The sequence below is a fragment of the Salmo trutta genome, chromosome 12 (assembly GCF_901001165.1).
Source record: "Salmo trutta chromosome 12, fSalTru1.1, whole genome shotgun sequence".
NCBI classification, from domain to species: Eukaryota; Metazoa; Chordata; class Actinopteri; order Salmoniformes; family Salmonidae; genus Salmo; species Salmo trutta.
In genome coordinates, this window is record NC_042968.1 from 83,525,417 (window position 1) to 83,545,027 (window position 19,611).

Sequence of the window (19,611 nt, forward strand, 5' to 3'; positions counted from 1 at the left end):
GAGGATTGTGTGGCAGTCTGCATTTTGGGGAATTTATTGAATTGCTATTGTAGCCATGCCAGATGGCTAACATTAATATCGCTGTCTCACAGTCCAGGGGTGTTATCTTATTCACCACCTGCTGAACATGAGGACACGCCCTGATGGTTTGTCAGAACCATTGAACTGGAACCACTTCCCAGTCATTGCATCAAAAATAAAAATATCACTCCTCCAGTGCCTCTTCAGGAAGTAGGCCCAGAAAGAGTTAGTCAAGACACGGCACCTGTTGCTAGTTGCCTTACTCCACCAAAACAAAACTGTCCCTCCACCAGATAATACAAGTAATGCTCAAGAGAGCAGCACAGTTAGCTTAACAAAGGAAACCCTTAACACTGATGCTAAAGAGGAAGACATTCCAAAACCACTAATCCTCGCCATGGAAACAACTTCTTCAGATAGCATTCTGGTGACAGCCAAAGAGAAGGGAGCAAATGACCAGCATTATCTACCAAAGGAGGGTGACAATGAGAAAGATGTCTCTGTCAACTCAGTGGTCCCTTGGCCTCTACCACCCTCTCAACCTGGAACATCTACTACATATCCCAAGGTCCCTCACATAAGCCCTGCAGAACCCCCCAAAGATGACTTAAGCCTCATAAAGGAGGAAAAGTTGCTACTGGCTTATATTAGTCACTTGGCAGAAGAAGAGACATCAGATGTACCTGTGCCTGCCTCCTGCGTCAGAAAACACCTGATCCCCTTCTTGCATGAGGAAGACCTCTCTCTGAACCCAGAAGATCTCCTAGCCTCCGAGGCCAGTGAGGAGCAGGAGACTCCATCACCAGTGATCCCCCAGGAAGTCAGTCTAGACAGGCCTGAGTCAAACCACCTAGACCTAGATGGAAGGAAAGGTCAGCAGGAAATCATTTGTGAGCCCTCGACTATAGCCACCTCCTCATCAAATAGTAACCCATCAGAGACTATTACTGACGCTAGTCAGGGACAGGTCCTGGAGGACCTGGTGGCAACCACTGAGAGTATGACATCAGACTCCACTGTGAACTTGACAGTCCGTTCAAAGCAACCAATGTAGGGTGAGGAAAGTATACAGAGGACAGAAACAGGGACAGATGGGGTACCTGTTGACAGAGGACTTGAAATTGACTATGGCCCGATCTCTACCTTTCTCTGTGTCACTGCCCAAGAGGAGTGCTTGTTATTGACTGAATTAGCGGAGACAGTCTCAAAGAATGTGACTGAATCAGGGGTTGAGGAGGAAGAGAAGGGCCTTGAGATAGAACAGGATACCACTCTATGCACTGTAGATACATTAGTAGATAAACAGTAAGTTGGCAGAACAATTTGAAGTTAATCAGATCATGTCATTTGGCTCTTGTAACTACTTGCACAGTTAAATAATATTCACATTAATCCGTGCTTAACTTTAAACAGTTTTTGTTTGTTTTGCAGGATATTCAGTAAGCTCCAATTCTGTTGTTGTTTTTGCTCTGTGCACCAGCACTTTACGTTGTAAATTATACAATCACTGTGCAGACAGTCAGGGGTTTTTCATCCATATCGGGTGAACCGTTTAGAAATTAAAGCACTTTTTGGACAGTATTGGGACAAATTCACTTATGTGTATTAAAGTAGTAAAACGTTAGGTTTTTGGTCCCATATTCATAGCACGCAATGATTACATAAAGCTTGTGACTCTACAAATTAGTTGGATGCTTTTGGTTTTGGTTGTGTTTCAGATGATTTTGTGCCCAATAGAAATAAATGGTAAATAATGTATTGTGTCCTTTTGGAGTCACTTTTATTGTAGATAAGAATAGAATATGCTTCTAAACACTACATTAATCTGGATGCTACCATGATTATGGATAATCCTGAATGAATTGTGAATAATAATGAGTGAGAAAGTTATAGACGCACAAATGTCATACCCCCAAGACATGTTAACCTCTCACCATTACCAATAACAGGGGAGGTTAGCATTTTATATCATACCCCCAAGACATGTTAACCTCTCACCATTACCAATAACAGGGGAGGTTAGCATTTTATATCATACCCCCAAGACATGTTAACCTCTCACCATTACCAATAACAGGGGAGGTTAGCATTTTATATCATACCCCCAAGACATGTTAACCTCTCACCATTACCATTAACAGGGGAGGTTAGCATTGTATATCATACCCCCAAGACATGTTAACCTCTCACCATTACCAATAACAGGGGAGGTTAGCATTTTATATCATACCCCCAAGACATGTTAACCTCTCATCAGTACCATTAACAGGGGAGGTTAGCATTTTATATCATACCCCCAAGACATGTTAACCTCTCATCAGTACCATTAACAGGGGAGGTTAGCATTTTTGGGGGGGTATGATATTTGTGCGTCATTTCAAATCCATACTGCTGAAGTACAGAGCCAAAACAACAACAAAAATGTTTCTCTTTCCCAATACTTTTGGAGTGTATAACTGAAACTTGACTTTGCTGTCCCGTCGTCTTATTTCTCTTATTTCTGTCTCTATAGATCTGAGACGGCTGAGGGGAGACAGAAGTCCAGTGACCTGGCTGTCCCAACGAGATGCTCTAAGAAAGCTTCTCAGCCATCCTCACCAGACACCACAACTCAGGGTAACATCCAGGGTCACATCCAGGGTAACTCAGGCAGTGAAGAGCCACAGTCCAATGGACAGACCCCAGCAGATAAGGAGGTCCCTTATGGTCAAGCGTCAGATATGGTTGTTCCTCCTCGACGCAGCAAGAAGAAACTCCTTCCCTTTCCTGTGGTCTTTCAGGAAGTTGCCCCAGAGGCCTCCACTCCCACTGCGGCGGACAAGGACGAAGCCCATGGGAAGGATGTGTTCGTCCTCAGCCAGGAGGTACATTTGATTTTCATATTCATTTTTTACATGTGAATATAAACAGTTAATTATATTTAAAACACAGATGAACACTGAATATGTTAATAAGAATGTCATCTATAACAGGTCTCTCTCCCTCTTCCTCTCTCCTTCACACCCTGCTCAGATGCCTGGTCCTCTGCCCAGTCCTGGTCTTGTGTCCTCCAGCAAGTCTTTACTGGAGTGGTGCCAGGAGGTTACAAAGGGTTATAAGGGAGTGAAGGTCACTAATTTTAACACCTCCTGGCGCAATGGTCTGGCTTTCTGTTCCATCCTACACCACTTCTATCCTGACAAGATGTAAGCACTTAATTACTTATCAGATAAATCATCCACAATATTCGATCCTAGTCTGAATGTGAAAAGTCTAGCAACTTTATTAGTAGTCCACACAGGTACTTTAAACCCACCCATACAGCTGAATGTAGGAGAGGTAGAATTATTCCATCTCCTTACAGGAAATAGGGCAGAAGTTCTCACAAAATAGTAGAAAATGTCCTCTCCGTCCTTCTATTAACTACTGGTATTTTTCTTAGAGCTTTTGAGGCACTGGAACCCAACGATATCAAGTTAAACAACAAGAAGGTGAAAACGTCAATGAGCGTATCGATGAAATATTTACTTAATTATACATAATGTCTATAAGGAACACAGAAGTCGTTGTTTTTTGTCCTGACTATTCCCTCTCCCACAGGCCTTTGATGGCTTCGCTGCGCTGGGCATCTCCCGACTGCTGGAGCCCTCAGACATGGTGCTGCTCTCTGTGCCAGACCGCCTGATCGTCATGACTTACCTGAGTCAGATCCGCACCCACTTTACGGGGCAGGAACTGAGTGTTCTTCAGATAGAGCACAACAGCAGCCAGTCCAGCTATGCAGTGACTGAGCCCAGTGAAGGTTCTGATGTGGATGCTGCTGCTCGCTTCTGTGCCCGCAAGTTACAGGAAGGTAGCATCTCCCTGGAGGACAGTGCTACAGAACAGGCCTCTAAGCCCAATTGGAGCCTAGTGCCACCCCCTCGGACTAAACGGGTGACAAAAGTGGAAGAGAAGGGAAGCGGAGCTGGGGATCTGCATGGGGGAACGGGAGAGACACAGACCCCTGTGCCTCCACCCAGGTCACACACCTCTGCAGCCAAATCAGGATTTGGTCACGTAAGAGACGCCGACCTGGTGAAGAAAAGGCGCTTGCGGCTGAAGAGTGAGTCCATGGATGAAGGGGATGTGGTGGAGCAGCAGAGTAGCACATCTAAGAGCATAGAGGTACATGCTGAATACTTTCCCAGCTTTTAAAACTGTTTTCTGTATTTGAACAGAGATTGATATTCTATTAATGTGTTAATGTTTTGCTATTTAAACCAGGCCATGTTTCTCTTTACCTATCATGTCTATTGTGTTTGTGTCTCCTGTCCAGTCAGCTGAAAGTGTATCAGACAGAGAAGTGAAGAACGTCTCCTCAGAATCCGGTAGGAGGTTTACAAGGAGATTTTTACCTGAGCTGAATGAGCAGACAACAGAAAAGGACAATGCGTAAAGCATGATATGAAAGGCTGCATTCTCTGAGTTTTTTCGTTTGTTGTTGTAAATATACTAATATGCAGTCTCGCTGTTTGGTCTGTGTGTAGAATCTAGGAGCCCAGTCCAGGAGTCCAGTGTCCCAAGCCAGGAGGAGGATACTTTGGTCAGTTCAAACCTTTTCCTTGACCTCACATTATTATCTACTTGACTGTTTATATTTGTTTTTCTTTTTTGGTTTAGGCCACCTTCTCTCTCTCTGTTTAGCTTAAAGGCCCAGTACAGTCAAAAATGTGATTTTCTGTGTTTCATATACACTGAGTCTACAAAACATTATGAACACCTGCTCTTTCCATGATGTAGACTGACCAGATGAATCCAGGTGAATGCTATGATCCCTTATTGATGTCACTTGTTAAATCAACTTCAATCAATAAAGGGGAGGAGACAGGTTAAAGAAGGATTTTTAAGCCTTGAAACAATTGAGAAATGGACTGTCTATGTGTGCCATTCAGAGAGTGAATGGGCAAGACAAAATATTTAAGTGCCTTTGAACGGGGTATGGTAGTAGGTGCCAGGCGCACCGGTTTGAGTGTGTCAAGAACTGCAATGCTGCTGGGTCTTTCACACTCAACTATTTCCCATGTGTATCAAGAATGGTCCACCACCCTGGACATCGAGACAATTTGACACTGTGGGAAGCATTGGAGTCAACATGGATTTCTCTTCGCCTTTATTCCTGTTTCTCCCTCTAATCTCCTGACCGTTTTCTCTTTGTCGTCTCTATGTTCATCTGTGCTTCTGTCCTTGCATGTCCGTTTTGGCAATGTGTGTCGCTGTATCTTCATGGTCAGCGTCTGCAGGACAGCAGTCAGTATGTGCTGAGTGAGCTGCAAGCCCTGGAGACTGAACAGAAGCACATCGACAACCGAGCAGGCATCGTGGAGAGGAGACTCAGAAGACTGATGGAATCAAGTGAGAAACAGAACAATATAAAAAGTGGCTGTGAAGCTAACAGGAACAGTGTCAAGCTTACTTCTACGTGTGCTTATCAAAGGCCACAGATTCCTGTGGTTACTTTTCTCAGTAAATATAACAGGGTCTAACCTCTGAGGTGCCATGTGTTGTGTCCTTGCTCCAGGTAGCGACCGTGACGAGGAAGAGAAGCTGATCCAGGAGTGGTTCACTCTGGTCAACAAGAAGAACGCCCTGATCAGGAGACAGGATCATCTGGAGCTGCTGTAAGACATAACACACCACTCACACATCTATTATTCTTAAGAATACGGAACATGATTATATTACTAGGAAATGGTTTGAACTGAAATGCGCCATATTATGTTCTGTGTGTGTGCCCAGCAGACGGCAGCTAATTGAATGCATTGTATTTAACAGGCAGGAGGAGCAGGACTTGGAGAAACGATTTGAGCTACTGAATAGAGAACTTAGAGCCATGATGGCCAATGAAGGTTAGTGAGTCCAATGCATAAACACAACCTTGTTTATATTGAACACAACCAGTGAGACTACTGTAGACCTATAGCAGTTGTGTGTGTATATATAATGACTATGATATCGTCTCTCATCCCTGAAAACAGCAGAAAGGCCCACTCACTGAATATGCTCCAAATTACCACCTTTATTGACAATGTTTTGATCCAGATCTGACCTGAAGAAGATCCTTGTGGTTTGAAACGTTGTCATATTCAGTGTGTGGGCTTTTCTGTTATAATACTCCATTTTTAAAGACGTGCGTATGACCACAACTTTTCTATCTTGCCTCATCCCCCCTCTCTTCAGAGTGGCAGAAGACTAAGGCCCAGCAGCACCGGGAGGAGCTCCTACTGCAGGAACTGGTCTCTCTGGTCAACCAGCGGGACGAGCTGGTCAGGGACTTGGACGCCAAGGAGAGAGGGTGAGTCTAGCCCATCTGTTTGTTATACAGCCATGCTTATGCAGTGTGACACACTAAGCATGCACACACATAAGCACACATATTGTACACGTTTTAAACGATGCAGTACTGTGTGGTTGTTTATGTGTGTGTTTGTGTGTCCTCAGTGCCGTTGAGGAGGATGAGCGTTTGGAGCGGGGGCTGGAGCTCAGACGCAGGAACTTCAGCAACAAAGACAAGTGTGTGCTACAGTGAGAGAAGGGACCAACCCATCTAGAACTAAACCTCCTCAATCCCTGCTTCAAACCAAGCTCTGTCACTCAGCAACCTACAATATGAAACACTCCTAGACAAACAGGTCACCACAGCAACAAATCCTTAACTGGGATTTTGGGACTGATCGTTAATAAACAATTATACCCCCGGGGGTGCTGGGGATGTGTGCCTTCCCTTTTGGAGATACTTGAAGAAATAAATCCCTCTGTACTTTGAGGTAAGAGACTCTGGGAAGGTCACCCATCCATGGAGTACTTTTGATTGAGAAACGAGGACCTTTCCAATTCAGTCTGTTAATGTGCCTTACTCTGTCATTCAATAGACAGAAAGCCCACTGTACAAACAGATGTGTTGTATACTTTTAGACCGCCATTAAGCTATGAGGTTCAGACGTATAGGCCATAATGTCTACTTTTACATCTATAAACATCTCACTGATCTCATCAACAATATAAGGTAACTTTGCCTGAATGCTTTGGTGGAACTGGCTATGAAATGAAAGGTCTGGTGTTTAGACACAAAATAATCAGGCCTCTGTGTATATAGGAGGGTTTGGTAACATCAGGCCTCTGTGTATACAGGAGGGTTTGGTAACATCAGGCCTCTGTGTATACAGGAGGGTTTGGTAACATCAGGCCTCTGTGTATACAGGAGGGTTTGGTAACGTCAGGCCTCTGTGTATACAGGAGGGTTTGGTAACGTCAGGCCTCTGTGTATACAGGAGGGTTTGGTAACATCAGCTCTTTGTATACAGGAGGGTTTGGTACATCAGGCCTCTGTGTATACAGGAGGGTTTGGTAACATCAGGCCTCTGTGTATACAGGAGGGTTTGGTAACATCAGGCCTCTGTGTATACAGGAGGGTTTGGTAACATCAGGCCTCTGTGTATACAGGAGGGTTTGGTAACATCAGGCCTCTGTGTATACAGGAGGGTTTGGTAACATCAGGCCTCTGTGTATACAGGAGGGTTTGGTAACATCAGGCCTCTGTGTATACAGGAGGGTTTGGTAACATCAGGCCTCTGTGTATACAGGAGGGTTTGGTAACATCAGGCCTCTGTGTATACAGGAGGGTTTGGTAACATCAGGCCTCTGTGTATACAGGAGGGTTTGGTAACATCAGGCCTCTGTGTATACAGGAGGGTTTGGTAACATCAGCTCTGTGTTTTACTTTGGACCCAGATGTTTGATGAAAGACTCAAGTTTATGAGAGTATCACGTCTTGATGACTTCTGGTGATGACTTGTAGTTGTGTTTTATCAATCTTTCTTTTATTTATGGATTGGACATGTGCATGAGAAATGTTTGGGTTAGGTGTGTCATATTACAAGTGGCATGAACAGTCAGATCTAACCAGAAATGAAAGAAAAAGAGAATAGTGAATAAAGGTGAAACTGTAGTTATAGACAGAAGCTAGTAAGCCTACTTGTAAAACATACATACCATCCTGTAATTAATACTGTATGTCCCTCTATTATTCTGAGTCTCCCAAGTGGCGCAGTGGTCTAAGGCACAGCATCTCAGTGCTAAAGGTGTCACTACAGACCCTGGTTTGATTCCAGGCTGTGTCACAACTGGCTGTGATTGGGTGGCACACAATCGGCCCAGTGTTGTCCGAGTTAGGGTTTGGCAGGGGTAGGCCGTCATTGTAAATAAGAATTTGTTCTTAAGACTTGCCTAGTTAAATAAAATGAATTACCTGGCACTGCAGTTCTTTCAATGTTTTTTTAATTTAGCAAAGACCTTTATTCTGTGTCAAACTGTCTAGTATTAATAGAGTCAACATTTACCAATGGCTTGTTAGATGTTATGTGCTATTGTCATAGATGATGATTACTATTATTCCTTGTGTTATTAATATTATTACTATTTTCTTCTATTTTTTTCAACTATTTCAATTTTTGTTTTGTTTTCTGCATTGTTGGAAAGGGCCCTTAAGTAACTGTTAGTCTACACTTCTTTTTTTTACGAAGCATGTGACACACTTTTTTGAGGGGGGTAGATCTGAAAATGTAATGATGTGACAATAAAGCATTACTTTGTCCAAGCCTCTTTTTAAAAAGGATATGCAATATGTTTTGTTTAAACCCGTGAATGATACATAATACAGTTTAAGAATTTGTTTGAAAATATTTTCTCTAATTTGTTGTCATATTATATTATGTGGTACTTCTTCACTTTTTCGTGGATGTCATTGTGTTCTGAATATATCTATTATCTTGATCTTGCACTATTATTTATTTTGTTTGTGCATGATGAATAAATAAGCCTCCTTTGGTGTTTCAGAAAATGTGTATTGTGCCAGTGTACTGATACAGGCCATAGTTGAGCCCTGCTGACGTGAACCGCGTATTTATTTTTTCCCCAACGCAGTTACGCCAAAACCACGCCCCGTTATTCAGAGAGACGTTCTACTACGCTCCCATTGGCTAGCTAGCGTTGTCTCACTCACAGGCAATCAGCGCAGAGACAGTGACCTAAGGATGGAAAGTGTAATTGGACAATTAGCTGCCTACCGTAAAGCAGGCCTATTATTATCATCATGTTTGATAATATTTGCCCATGTATTTATTTTCAGAGTTTCAATGAGTTGTAAAAATGTCTCTGAGAACTCTGCTGAATTCCCTCAATTGAAGGTAAGCTAAGTTAACCTAGGCTACTTAACGTTACTAGCTCGGTATTTTAAATTGATATATTATCATTAGTAGTCTATTATCAGGTCAAATCATATGCTTATTCATAATTTTTTCAAATATTTATTAGCTAATCATTCAGTCGAATACGCTATGCTACAGTCATTGAACCTGTCTTTGAGCGTTAATGGTTAGCTCGGTCCACGACATTATGTTATTATATTTTTCAATCTTGAAACATGGGCAAATATTATTAATCAGTGACTGAAATTTCGCGGTACGTGATATTCACTTCCGGACTTGGAGAGCGCGGTAGGCAGCAAAGCGTTTTAGAACGCCCCTCTGAATAACGGGGCGTGGTTTTGGCGTAACTGCGATGGGGAAAAGAAGGACGTTCAGAAGGGCTTTGGCTAAACTACATTTCCAATCTGTGTAGGAAAACGATTTAACGTCATCACTCACTGACACATGCGCAAAAGGCTAGGGATGATGACAAGTAAGCAACAAGTAAAGCGAGAACAACAAGGTAAACAAAGCTATGTTTACCTAGCAACACTAATTCTCGCTAAATTGGTTAGTCACCGAACACTTAAGTTACTTACCTAACCAACAAGCTATACAAAACATTTTGGCTCGTGAAATTGCAGAACCATTTGCCAAACGTTGTTTGGTAAGCTAACGTTAGCTAAGCTATTTACTGTACAATAACGTTAGCTAGCTACAACAACAAGTCTTCTTTCCTACTACGATAGCAACGCAGCTAGCTACCAAGAAGATGAGTGTGTGACCCAGACAAGGGCCAAAACACAGATTTCGGACACCATGAATCCTGAATAGTGAGTAAAGTTGGTGATGTTTAGGTGTTGTTTTTGTTAGCTCCATATCTAATAACACCGGATGATGTAACAAGCATTTTTTGTATGTTTTATACCAAGTACAAATTACAAATATCAGGTACAAATATTCGTTATACAAATTATCAACAATTTACATCACTACAGTACATCAAACACGTCTACCGCAAAACAAAATACACAAGTAAAACAAGAGACCTTAAATACATAGCTAGTTACAGTAGCTAACTGCACACAAAAAAATATTTGTTTCTGAGTGAATACAAATGTAGCTAGCTAACTAGCTACTGTTTGCTTGTTGACGTTAAATCACAAATCGCTGCGTCATCTTTTGTTTACGTACTAGCTCGCTCTGTTTTGTGCCGAACATCTGCCATCACATCGGGTTGTTTTGGTACAATGTCATGATCATAGCAAAAGCTATGCTGACAAAACAATGTATAAGATTGTTGATCTAGTTACTTGGATGAACTATGCGTCTCTTGCTACGTTCTATATTTAAGCAATAATGCCCGAGGAGGTGTGTGTATATATGGCCAATAAACCACGGCTAACACGGAACCCAAACCGGGTGCGCTATCGTGCATAAATGTATTTTGTCCCCCTACACCAAACGCGATCACGACACGCAGGTTAAAATATCAAAACAAACTCTGAACCAATTACATTAATTTGGGGACAGGTCGAAAAGCATTAAACATGTATGGCAATTTAGCTAGTTAGCTTGCACTTCCTAGCTAATTTGTCATATTTAGCTAGCTTGCTGTTGCTAGCAAATTTGTCCTGGGATATAAACATTGAGTTATTTTACCTGAAATGCACAAGGTCCTCTTCTCCGACAATTAATCTACACATAAAACGGCCAACCGAATCATTTCTAGTCATCTCTCCTCATTCCAGGCTTTTTCATCTTTGAATTTATATGGTGATTGGCATCTACACTTTCATAGTATTACCAGACAACCGGCAAAACAGTTCGTCTTTCAATCGCCCACGTGGGTATAACCAATGAGGAGATGGCACATGGGTACCTGCTTCTATAAACCAATGAGGCGATGGGAGAGGCAGGACTTGCAGCGTGATCTGCATCAGAAATAGGAATGACTTCTATTTTAGCCCTTGGCAACACAGACACTCATTGGCCAATATTTGAATAACATGGATTTCAAAATGTATTTTGCGATGTGACCGGTCTGGTCAGCATGTAAGGTATCCAGGCACTCCACTTTGCATCGTGGTATATTGGCCATATATCACAAACCTGCGAGGTGCCTTATTGCTATTTTATTATTATTCGTTTTTTTTATTTAACCTTTATTCAACTAGGCAAGTCAGTTAAGAACAAATTCTTATTTACAGTGATTGCTTACCCAGGCAAAATGCAGATGGTGCTGGGCCAATTGTGCGCCGCCCTATGGGACTTCCAATCACGGCCGGATGTGATACAGCCTGGAATCGAACCAGGGTCTGTAGTGAAGACTCTTGCACTGAGATGCAGTACCTTAGTCCGCTGCGCCACTCAGGTTACCAATGCAATTAGAGCAGTAAAAATAAATGTTTTGTCATACCCGTGGTATACTTAAGCAATAAGACACGAGGGGGTGTGGTATATGGCCAATATAGCCCCCATGGCTAAGGGCTGTTCTTAGGCACGACGAATTGCTATTATAAACTGGTTATCAATATGATTAGAAGAGTAAAAATAAATATTTTGTCATTCCAGTGGTATACGGTCTGATATACCACGGCTGTCAGCCAATCAGCATTCAGGGCTCTAACACCCAGTTTATAATTAAGTGATAATGCCCTCGAAGCCGGTGATGGGACCAATATATCCTCCAAACCCCAGCTTCGAGGGTATTATCACTTTTATACAAGGGGTTTCCAACATATTCAAATAATGATTGATGTTCATTTGATGAATTTATTCATACTATTTCATCCTTCCACAAGGTGTAGTCCTGAAACAAATCTAGGGTTGTTACCAAGCCGGCTGGTCGTTCGTTCTATTGGTTCGGTTGCCAGAGCTGCGACCCAGTCGTTCAGTCTTTTTATTCTGTATCTATGGACGCGACCCAGTCGTTCATTCTAAATGTTACATTGCCGTATTGGCTGGCAACGTTCTTATCCCTTGCTATCTAGACAACTACTGCTAACTTAGTCACGTCAAACAGTGCAGACAGAATAACAACAGTAGCTGCATTTGTTTAAGCTGTTTTCTAGTGACATTTATTTGGATACATCTATAACAATGAGCTAATGAGGCACAATTTCGCCTGGCATAGAAAATGTGCTCTCTCGTTAGGACACTGTTGTTCAGAGGAGCTAGCCAATAACACAGCTAACACAATCACCTCAAACTGAAGCTGGAAACACTGCAAACTAACTGCACTTCGTTTCGATTGACCTTGTTTCAATTGACATTACTTTGTATATATCCATAAAAATTATGCCAGCTGATTCATGATTTTGACTGGCTGAGAAATGCTGCCTGCCTCTCTCGTCCCGACTCCCGACCCCTACAGGTTCAGTACTGTGGGACAGTTGGAGATCGATTTTGAATATTGAAACAATGTTGTAAATGTCAGAGAGACTGACAGCAAGGTTTATACAAATCTCAGCTGTTGAAAACTAAATGTTAGTCTAAAAGAAGTGTGAGATAATGTCTAGATGCTTTTTATGGTGTAGATCAAGTTTATAACTTCCCTGCCTGGGCTGATGATACAGTGGATTGCGCAGTCAGATGGAACAGAGTAAATAGGCATTTTAACCTCATAGATTTAGCTGGTAGTAACTTGTGGAATAGACACCGGCTGCAATGCTCTTTTAACCAATCAGCATTCAGGATTAGACCCACCCGTTGGATAAGGTCTGACATACCACGGCTGTCAGCCAATCAGCATTCAGGGTTCAACCCACCAAGTTTATAATTTACATTTTCCTCTTTGACATTTCTTTGCACACCCTTGCAACTGTAGCTATAATAACATAGCTAATTTCAGATGGAAATGACAGCATTGCATATGAACTTAGCCTAACTCCCCAGAGACCCAGATGAAAGTCAATGCTGGGGGCTTGATAGAATCGATTTGTTAGTCTGTTATTTAATGTTCCCTAACCTGGTTTCCCCCTAGTGACTACCTGTTCAAGCTGCTTCTGATTGGTGATTCAGGGGTAGGCAAGTCTTGCCTCCTGCTTCGATTTGCGGTAAGAACTATCAGTGTTCAGTGTTACTGGCATTTTGATCAGTGTTCAGCTTTACATCAACGTTTGGATGGATAATGTGTGTCCATTTATTGATTAAAGCTATGTGTTTTTAATTTTTTGTTATGCATTTCAGGATGACACCTACACGGAAAGTTTCATAAGCACCATCGGCGTGGACTTCAAAATCCGAACTATTGAATTGGATGGCAGGACCATCAAACTACAGATTGTGAGTTGAGTCAGCAGCTCTGGCAGCTGTCCTGGGAAGTTTAATTGCAGTACATGCTTTCAACCATGTAGTGTGTTAACTAACATATATATATTTTTATTGTCTTTAGTGGGACACTGCTGGTCAGGAGCGGTTTCGCACCATCACCTCCAGCTATTACAGAGGAGCCCATGGTATCATCGTTGTCTATGATGTAACAGATCACGTTAGTGACGCCCCTCCACAAAGAAGATGAATTAACATCTATGAGTCAACCTGCATTTATTGACAACACGTAACTGAGGTATTTTCTCTTTCTAGGAGTCTTACAACAATATAAAGCAGTGGCTGCAGGAGATTGGCCGCTATGCCAGCGAGAATGTCAACAAGTTGCTGGTGGGTAACAAGTGTGACCTCACCACCAAGAAGGTAGTAGACTACACGACAGCCAAGGTGAGTCCTCAAAAAACGTGGACTCTCATACAGATTAATCACAGTATTTGGGTGTATTATACTCTGTAGCCTTAGTTTGTTGTAGTTTACATCAGGGCCTAAAATGTATTTTTTGCCACTGTGGCACGGAAAATGAAAAAAATATACCAGCCACTCAAATTGTTTCACCAGTCAATTTTTTGGGGGCCATAAACACACAAAAAAACAGATCACCATGCTTTGTAATGTTTCTAAAACAAGAAATGTAAGAAGTGATGTGGTATATTGCTAAATTTCATTTCATTTTTTGTGACGTGAGTCTTTTAAATCAAAATATCAGATTAAATTTTTATCTGCACCTTTAAGGGCGGGACTTTACCGTGGTAACAGGGCCACTTGAGTAGAGTCGTGTGTCTGTGAGATTTTGGATCTGACTAGAGCGTGTCTTCGCTATCAGTTGAAGCAGCAGAATCAAACTAACATTGAAAAACAAACAAGCTTGAGGACTAAGTCTCACTTTGTAGATTTTTTGGGGTAAATTACACCAGCTTTTATGCCTGTGCACAGCGCCTCAAAATGAATCTATCAGCACTTCACTCAGTGTGCGCACAGCTCCCCTGCAAGGCAATGTTGCTGCGTGAGGGGTATAGGATTCTTATTTATTTTCCCGATTAGCAGCTATAAAACAAAATGCAGAAATACTTTGAAAACAGCTACTGCGGGCATTTTTCATACTTGACTTTTCACACTTTTTTATTTGTGAATGTAACACTCGCATTGCAGAACCCTGCAAATTGACCACTCGCCAGCATGGCTGGGGAAATAGACATTCTTACCCGCCAATACCTAAATCTACCTGCATTTGACGGGTGTTCATTTTATGCCCTGGTCGACATGCTCCATTATCAACCCTTGGGACACACTGAATTACTTGCAATGGAAGCACCCTACTACTGCAGTCAGACTGGTGATTGACCTGTCTCTCTCCTCAAACAGGAATTTGCTGACTCCCTATCCATCCCCTTCCTGGAGACCAGTGCGAAGGACGCAACTAACGTGGAGCAATCCTTCATGACCATGGCTGCTGAGATTAAGAAGCGCATGGGGCCCGGGGCCACGGCAGGAGGAGAGAAGCACAACCTGAAGATTGATAGCACCCCAGTGAGGCAGACTGGGGGAGGATGCTGTTAGGACTGTCCTGCCCTCTCCTCTCACCCCATGAGTAGAGTAACAGTATTGGGTTGAATTTGGGGTGCTTCTGACAGAACAGGAAAATATGGTGGTGGGATCTTCAAGAACTGACTGACATTTTTTACCTCTTGACCAATGCCCGTGAGTGAGTGAGTGAGTGAGTGAGTGAGTGAGTGAGTAAGAAAGTTTTGTGCCGAAGGAATAGTCCCCCTCAACTCCTTTTTTTCTATTTTTTTCACCGATATGCACAGAAGTGGAAATATCTTAATTTAAAAAAATGTGGTTGGCATTGTAAGGCATAACTGATCATTGTAACTAATCCAGCACTTTCTGTCTCTCATTATATGAATCACAGACATTTTTTTTAACACACGAACACACACACACACACACACACATATATAGTGTGATTGAAAGAAATCATGGATGTTCTTTCAACTATGGTTGACTATATTACTTAAGTAATAAGGCCCGTGGAGGTGTGGTATATGGACAATATGGTATATGGTATATGTTCTGATGTACCACGGCTATCAGCCAATCAGCATTCAGGGCTCAAACTACCCAGTTTATAATATCCTTTGTAACCTTCATGGTTCCTGGTCACACTGCTGACTGTTGATGGTGACAATGTGAAATAATAGACTCATTGTGACAAATAAGGCAGTCTTTATGGACAAAGTCAATTTGTATCATCTTTCTGTCCGAAATCAGATTTAGACTTCATTGGGCCCGTGCGCACAAACACTATATAGGTAGAAATAGGGCTGCTGTTGAGGAAAAGGAGAGGACATGGTGAAGTAAAACAATTTTCGCATCCTGGGGACCACGTGGTAAATGGAAACCTGCAATCATGGTGTCTACATCTTTAATGTCTGATTTAATCATTCCTAAATGATACTATTATTACATGGTGGTTTTATTACTGTGATGTTTGTTTGTTTTTGATTCTCTGTTTTCTAAACTAGAATGTGTGTAATCAATTATGTTGTTGTTGTTGTTGTTACCTAATGATTGAGTGCATAACCAAAGGCTGACAGCATTTGGTTCTTTCTGGAGTGGAAACTGGCTATAAACAGGAGAGATTTAAGGCATATCATTTGACCTCACATCAATTCAGAATGCTGCTGTACCATCACAGCTTTACATGTTCCCTATAATATTCTATATGGGCAACCTCTGGTTGGTGTCAGAGAACATACCTCATTATTATAGTACTAGCCAGGGGCGGCTCTAGCAGACGCTCTTATCCAGATCAAATACACACATAACAGATTTATTTGACAGAGGTATTGAACTGCCCATTGTTCAGCACAGCAATTAGGGTTACGTGCCTTACTCAATGGCACATTGACAGATTATTCACTTAGTCGGTTCAGGAATTCCAACAAGCAACTTTTCGGTTACTGGACCGACGCTCCTAACCGCTAGGCTACCTGTCGCCTATCGGGCCCTGGTCCAAAGTACTGCACTTAATAGTTTGCCACCTTGCAGCAAAATAATATAGGGCCCCCCTCTTACAGTGAAGAGAAAATTGTACTTATTAAAGTTCATTTTCTGTCGTTCTACATATTTTGCCATGGGACTTCGAGAAAATGTTGCAGTTTTAAAGCACGTTTTCTGCTATTCTACATATTTTGCCATGGGGTGGAGAGAGATTTTTGCAGTTTCAAAGCGAATTTCCTGTAATTCTACACATTTTGTAATGACATGCCATGTTAATATGGTCTGAGTGAGAATGACTAACAAAATCAATGGGGGCCCCCTGGAGGTCAGGGTCCCTGCACACGTGCCCGGTCAGTATTTAGTCATGATAACTACAAGTTTAGATAGCTGGCTAGACTAACTAACAATTGTTAGCTGGCATGGCTAATTGATTGACTGTCAGTGAGAGACATAACAAGAGAAAAAGTAATGATGCACAACCAAATTTTGACATTTCACCTGGTGTTTTCTACTATTGTTACTCTCAAAAGTAAATTGAGACCCCGACTGAGTTCCTGATTTAAAAATATATATTTGGTCGTGGGGGCCCTAAGCAACCACATGTCGCTTATGCCTGGAACCGGCCCTGGTACTAGCTCAACCATGCCATTAGTCTCCATGATCCAGCATTAAAGGAAGGTTAGAGTTTGGTATGTGTTGAAATTCATTTTTTGGGAGAGTATGGCACACGTAGCCTACCCCAATTAGGCTTTGTTTGATTGTATTATTTTCATGTTTGACTGTTTGCTCAAACTTTAATTGCAGATGTCTATGCTAATGATCATTATAGAGGGAAAGAGAGACAGAGGACCGAAGAGATAACACCAGCATCTCAAATTAGTATGGGGATTACAACAAGACAAACTTTTGCTGTCCTGAATAAATACTGTAGAACTGGGTCTGGCTGGGAATTCCACATGCCTTTAAGCATCACCAATGATATCCTTTGCCTTTTTGATATTTGTGGTAGGATGGTAAGCAACACCAGGGGAAGGAAGCAGAGTTTTTCATTGAGTAAAATCTGTTTGTTAGCGGACCGATCAGGCTTCCTTAATCTATACACTAAAAGTATGTGGATACCCTTCATATTAGTAGATTCGGCTATTTCAGCCACACCCATTGCTGTCAGGTGTATAAAATCGAGCACCCAGCCATGCAATCTCCATATACAAACATTGACAGTAGAATGGCCTGTACTGAAGCACTCTGTAACTATCAATATGGCACTGTCATAGGATGCCACCATTCCAACAAGTCAGTTTGTCACATTTCTGCCCTGCTAGAGCTTCCCCGGTCAACTGTAAGTGCTGATATTGTGAAGTGGAAACATCTAGGAGCAACAACGGCTCAGCCGCGATGTGGTAGGCCACACAAGCTCACAGAATGGGCGGGCCGAGTGCTGAGGCGCGTGGCATGTAAAAACCGTCTGTCCTCGGTTGCAACACACTACCGAGTTCCAAACTGCACCTTGAAGCAACGTCAGAACAATAACTGTTCGTCGGGAGCTTCATGAAATGGGTTTCCATGGCCTGAGCAGCCTCACACAAGCCTAAAATCACCATGTGTAATGCCAAGTGTCGGCTGGAGTGGTGTAAAGCTCGCCGCCATTGGACTCTGGAGCAGTGGAAAAGCATTCTCTGGAGTGATGAATCACGCTTTACCATCTGGCAGTCCGACGGACGAATCTGGGTTAGGAGGATGCCAGGAGAACGCTACCTGCCACAATGCATAGTGCCAACTGTAAAGTTTGGTGGTGGAGGAATAATGGTTTGGGGCTGTTTTTCATGCTCGGGCTAGGCCCCTTAGTTCAAGTGAAGGGCAATCTTAATGCTACAGCATACAATTACATTCTAGACGATTCTGTGCTTCCAACTTTGTGGCAACAGTTTGGGGAAGGCCCTTTCCTGTTTCAGCATGACAATATCCCTGTGCACAAAGCGAGGTTCATACAGAAATGATTAGTCAAGATCGGTGTGGAAAAACTAGACTGGCCTGCACAGAGCCATGACCTCAACCCCATCAAACACCTTTGGGATGAATTGGAACGCCAACTGCGAGCCAGGCCTAATCGCCCAACCTCAGTAATGCTCTTGTGGCTGAATGGAAGCAAGTCCCAGCAGCAATGTTCCAACATCTAGTGGAAACCTTCCCAGAATAGTGGAGGCTATTATATTTTTATTTAACCTTTATTTAACTTGGCAAGTCAGTTAAAAACAAATTCTTATTTACAATGACAGCCTACCACGGCCAAACCCTAACCACACTGGGTCAATTGTGCACCACTCTATGGGACTCACAATCACAGCCAGTTGTGATACAGCCTGGAATCAAACCAGGGTCTGTAGTGACACCTCTAGCACTGAGTTGCAGTGTGTTAGACTGCTGCGCCACTCGGGAGTTATAGCAGCAAAGGGGGGACCAACTCCATATTAATGACCATGATTTTGGAATGAGATGTTAGACGATCAAGTGTCCACATACTTTTGGTCCTGTAGTGTACTAACTAATCAACATCTCTCCTTAAAACTACAAATAACTGATTTCTATCCACTAATTCAATCATTTGGCCTTTGCTAGTTATTTCTTCTTTGCTGTGCACAATTTAACATGTTTTTAATGCCCAGAAGACATGGCAGTCCATAGTCATAAAGTATATTGTTATTATTACCATTATGAGTATTGTGTTGACTCTATATATCGGTTTAGTAGGTCTTTCAGACCCTAACATTTCTATTGAAAGGGAATGTGATACATATAATGACCAGCAGAGGTCAGAGTTAGCACAAAATACAGAACCTGGACAGGAGCTATTCTGAAGCTATTATAGCCTACTGATAATCCTCTTGAGCTGTACACCATCTGACATAAGAGAGTTTATCAAGACAATTTACCTTCTAGCTCTCGTAGGCCTTCCCGTTCGCATGGCAGGAGAAGACTTGAAAACAGCATGATTTCAACACAAGTATGCCAGTTGGATAATAAGGATAGTTTGTTGACACTGGATGGAGTGTGC

The 19,611-nt window shown here is 42.3% G+C and overlaps 2 protein-coding genes and 1 long non-coding RNA gene across 4 annotated transcripts in view; 2 read left to right on the top strand and 1 right to left on the bottom strand.

Annotated features, from left to right (window-relative positions):
* Window positions 1-8,878, top strand: part of LOC115204464 (EH domain-binding protein 1-like protein 1) — a 34,687-nt gene extending 25,809 nt beyond the window's left edge. For both annotated transcript variants that reach the window (XM_029770058.1, XM_029770059.1), the window contains 11 exons: window positions 2,534-2,885; window positions 3,034-3,206; window positions 3,443-3,491; window positions 3,601-4,167; window positions 4,319-4,370; window positions 4,530-4,585; window positions 5,274-5,394; window positions 5,561-5,660; window positions 5,815-5,888; window positions 6,220-6,334; window positions 6,481-8,878. In XM_029770058.1, the coding sequence (XP_029625918.1) occupies window positions 2,534-2,885; window positions 3,034-3,206; window positions 3,443-3,491; window positions 3,601-4,167; window positions 4,319-4,370; window positions 4,530-4,585; window positions 5,274-5,394; window positions 5,561-5,660; window positions 5,815-5,888; window positions 6,220-6,334; window positions 6,481-6,568 (1,747 nt within the window). In that variant the 3' untranslated portion in view covers window positions 6,569-8,878. The remainder of the gene's footprint in view (window positions 1-2,533; window positions 2,886-3,033; window positions 3,207-3,442; window positions 3,492-3,600; window positions 4,168-4,318; window positions 4,371-4,529; window positions 4,586-5,273; window positions 5,395-5,560; window positions 5,661-5,814; window positions 5,889-6,219; window positions 6,335-6,480) is intronic.
* Window positions 5,136-10,966, bottom strand: LOC115204466 (uncharacterized). Its single transcript, XR_003880369.1, has 3 exons — window positions 10,887-10,966; window positions 5,527-5,658; window positions 5,136-5,381 (listed from the first exon to the last, which is right to left on the bottom strand). It is a non-coding gene; the product is annotated as an uncharacterized LOC115204466 (long non-coding RNA).
* Window positions 9,613-16,207, top strand: LOC115204465 (ras-related protein Rab-1A). The gene is made up of 7 exons (XM_029770060.1): window positions 9,613-9,747; window positions 9,974-10,057; window positions 13,210-13,282; window positions 13,416-13,511; window positions 13,621-13,716; window positions 13,812-13,943; window positions 14,919-16,207. Exons 2-7 carry the CDS (start codon window positions 10,044-10,046, stop codon window positions 15,111-15,113), a joined length of 606 nt encoding a protein of 201 aa, XP_029625920.1. The 5' UTR covers window positions 9,613-9,747; window positions 9,974-10,043; the 3' UTR covers window positions 15,114-16,207.
* Window positions 16,208-19,611: the final 3,404 nt, after the last annotated feature.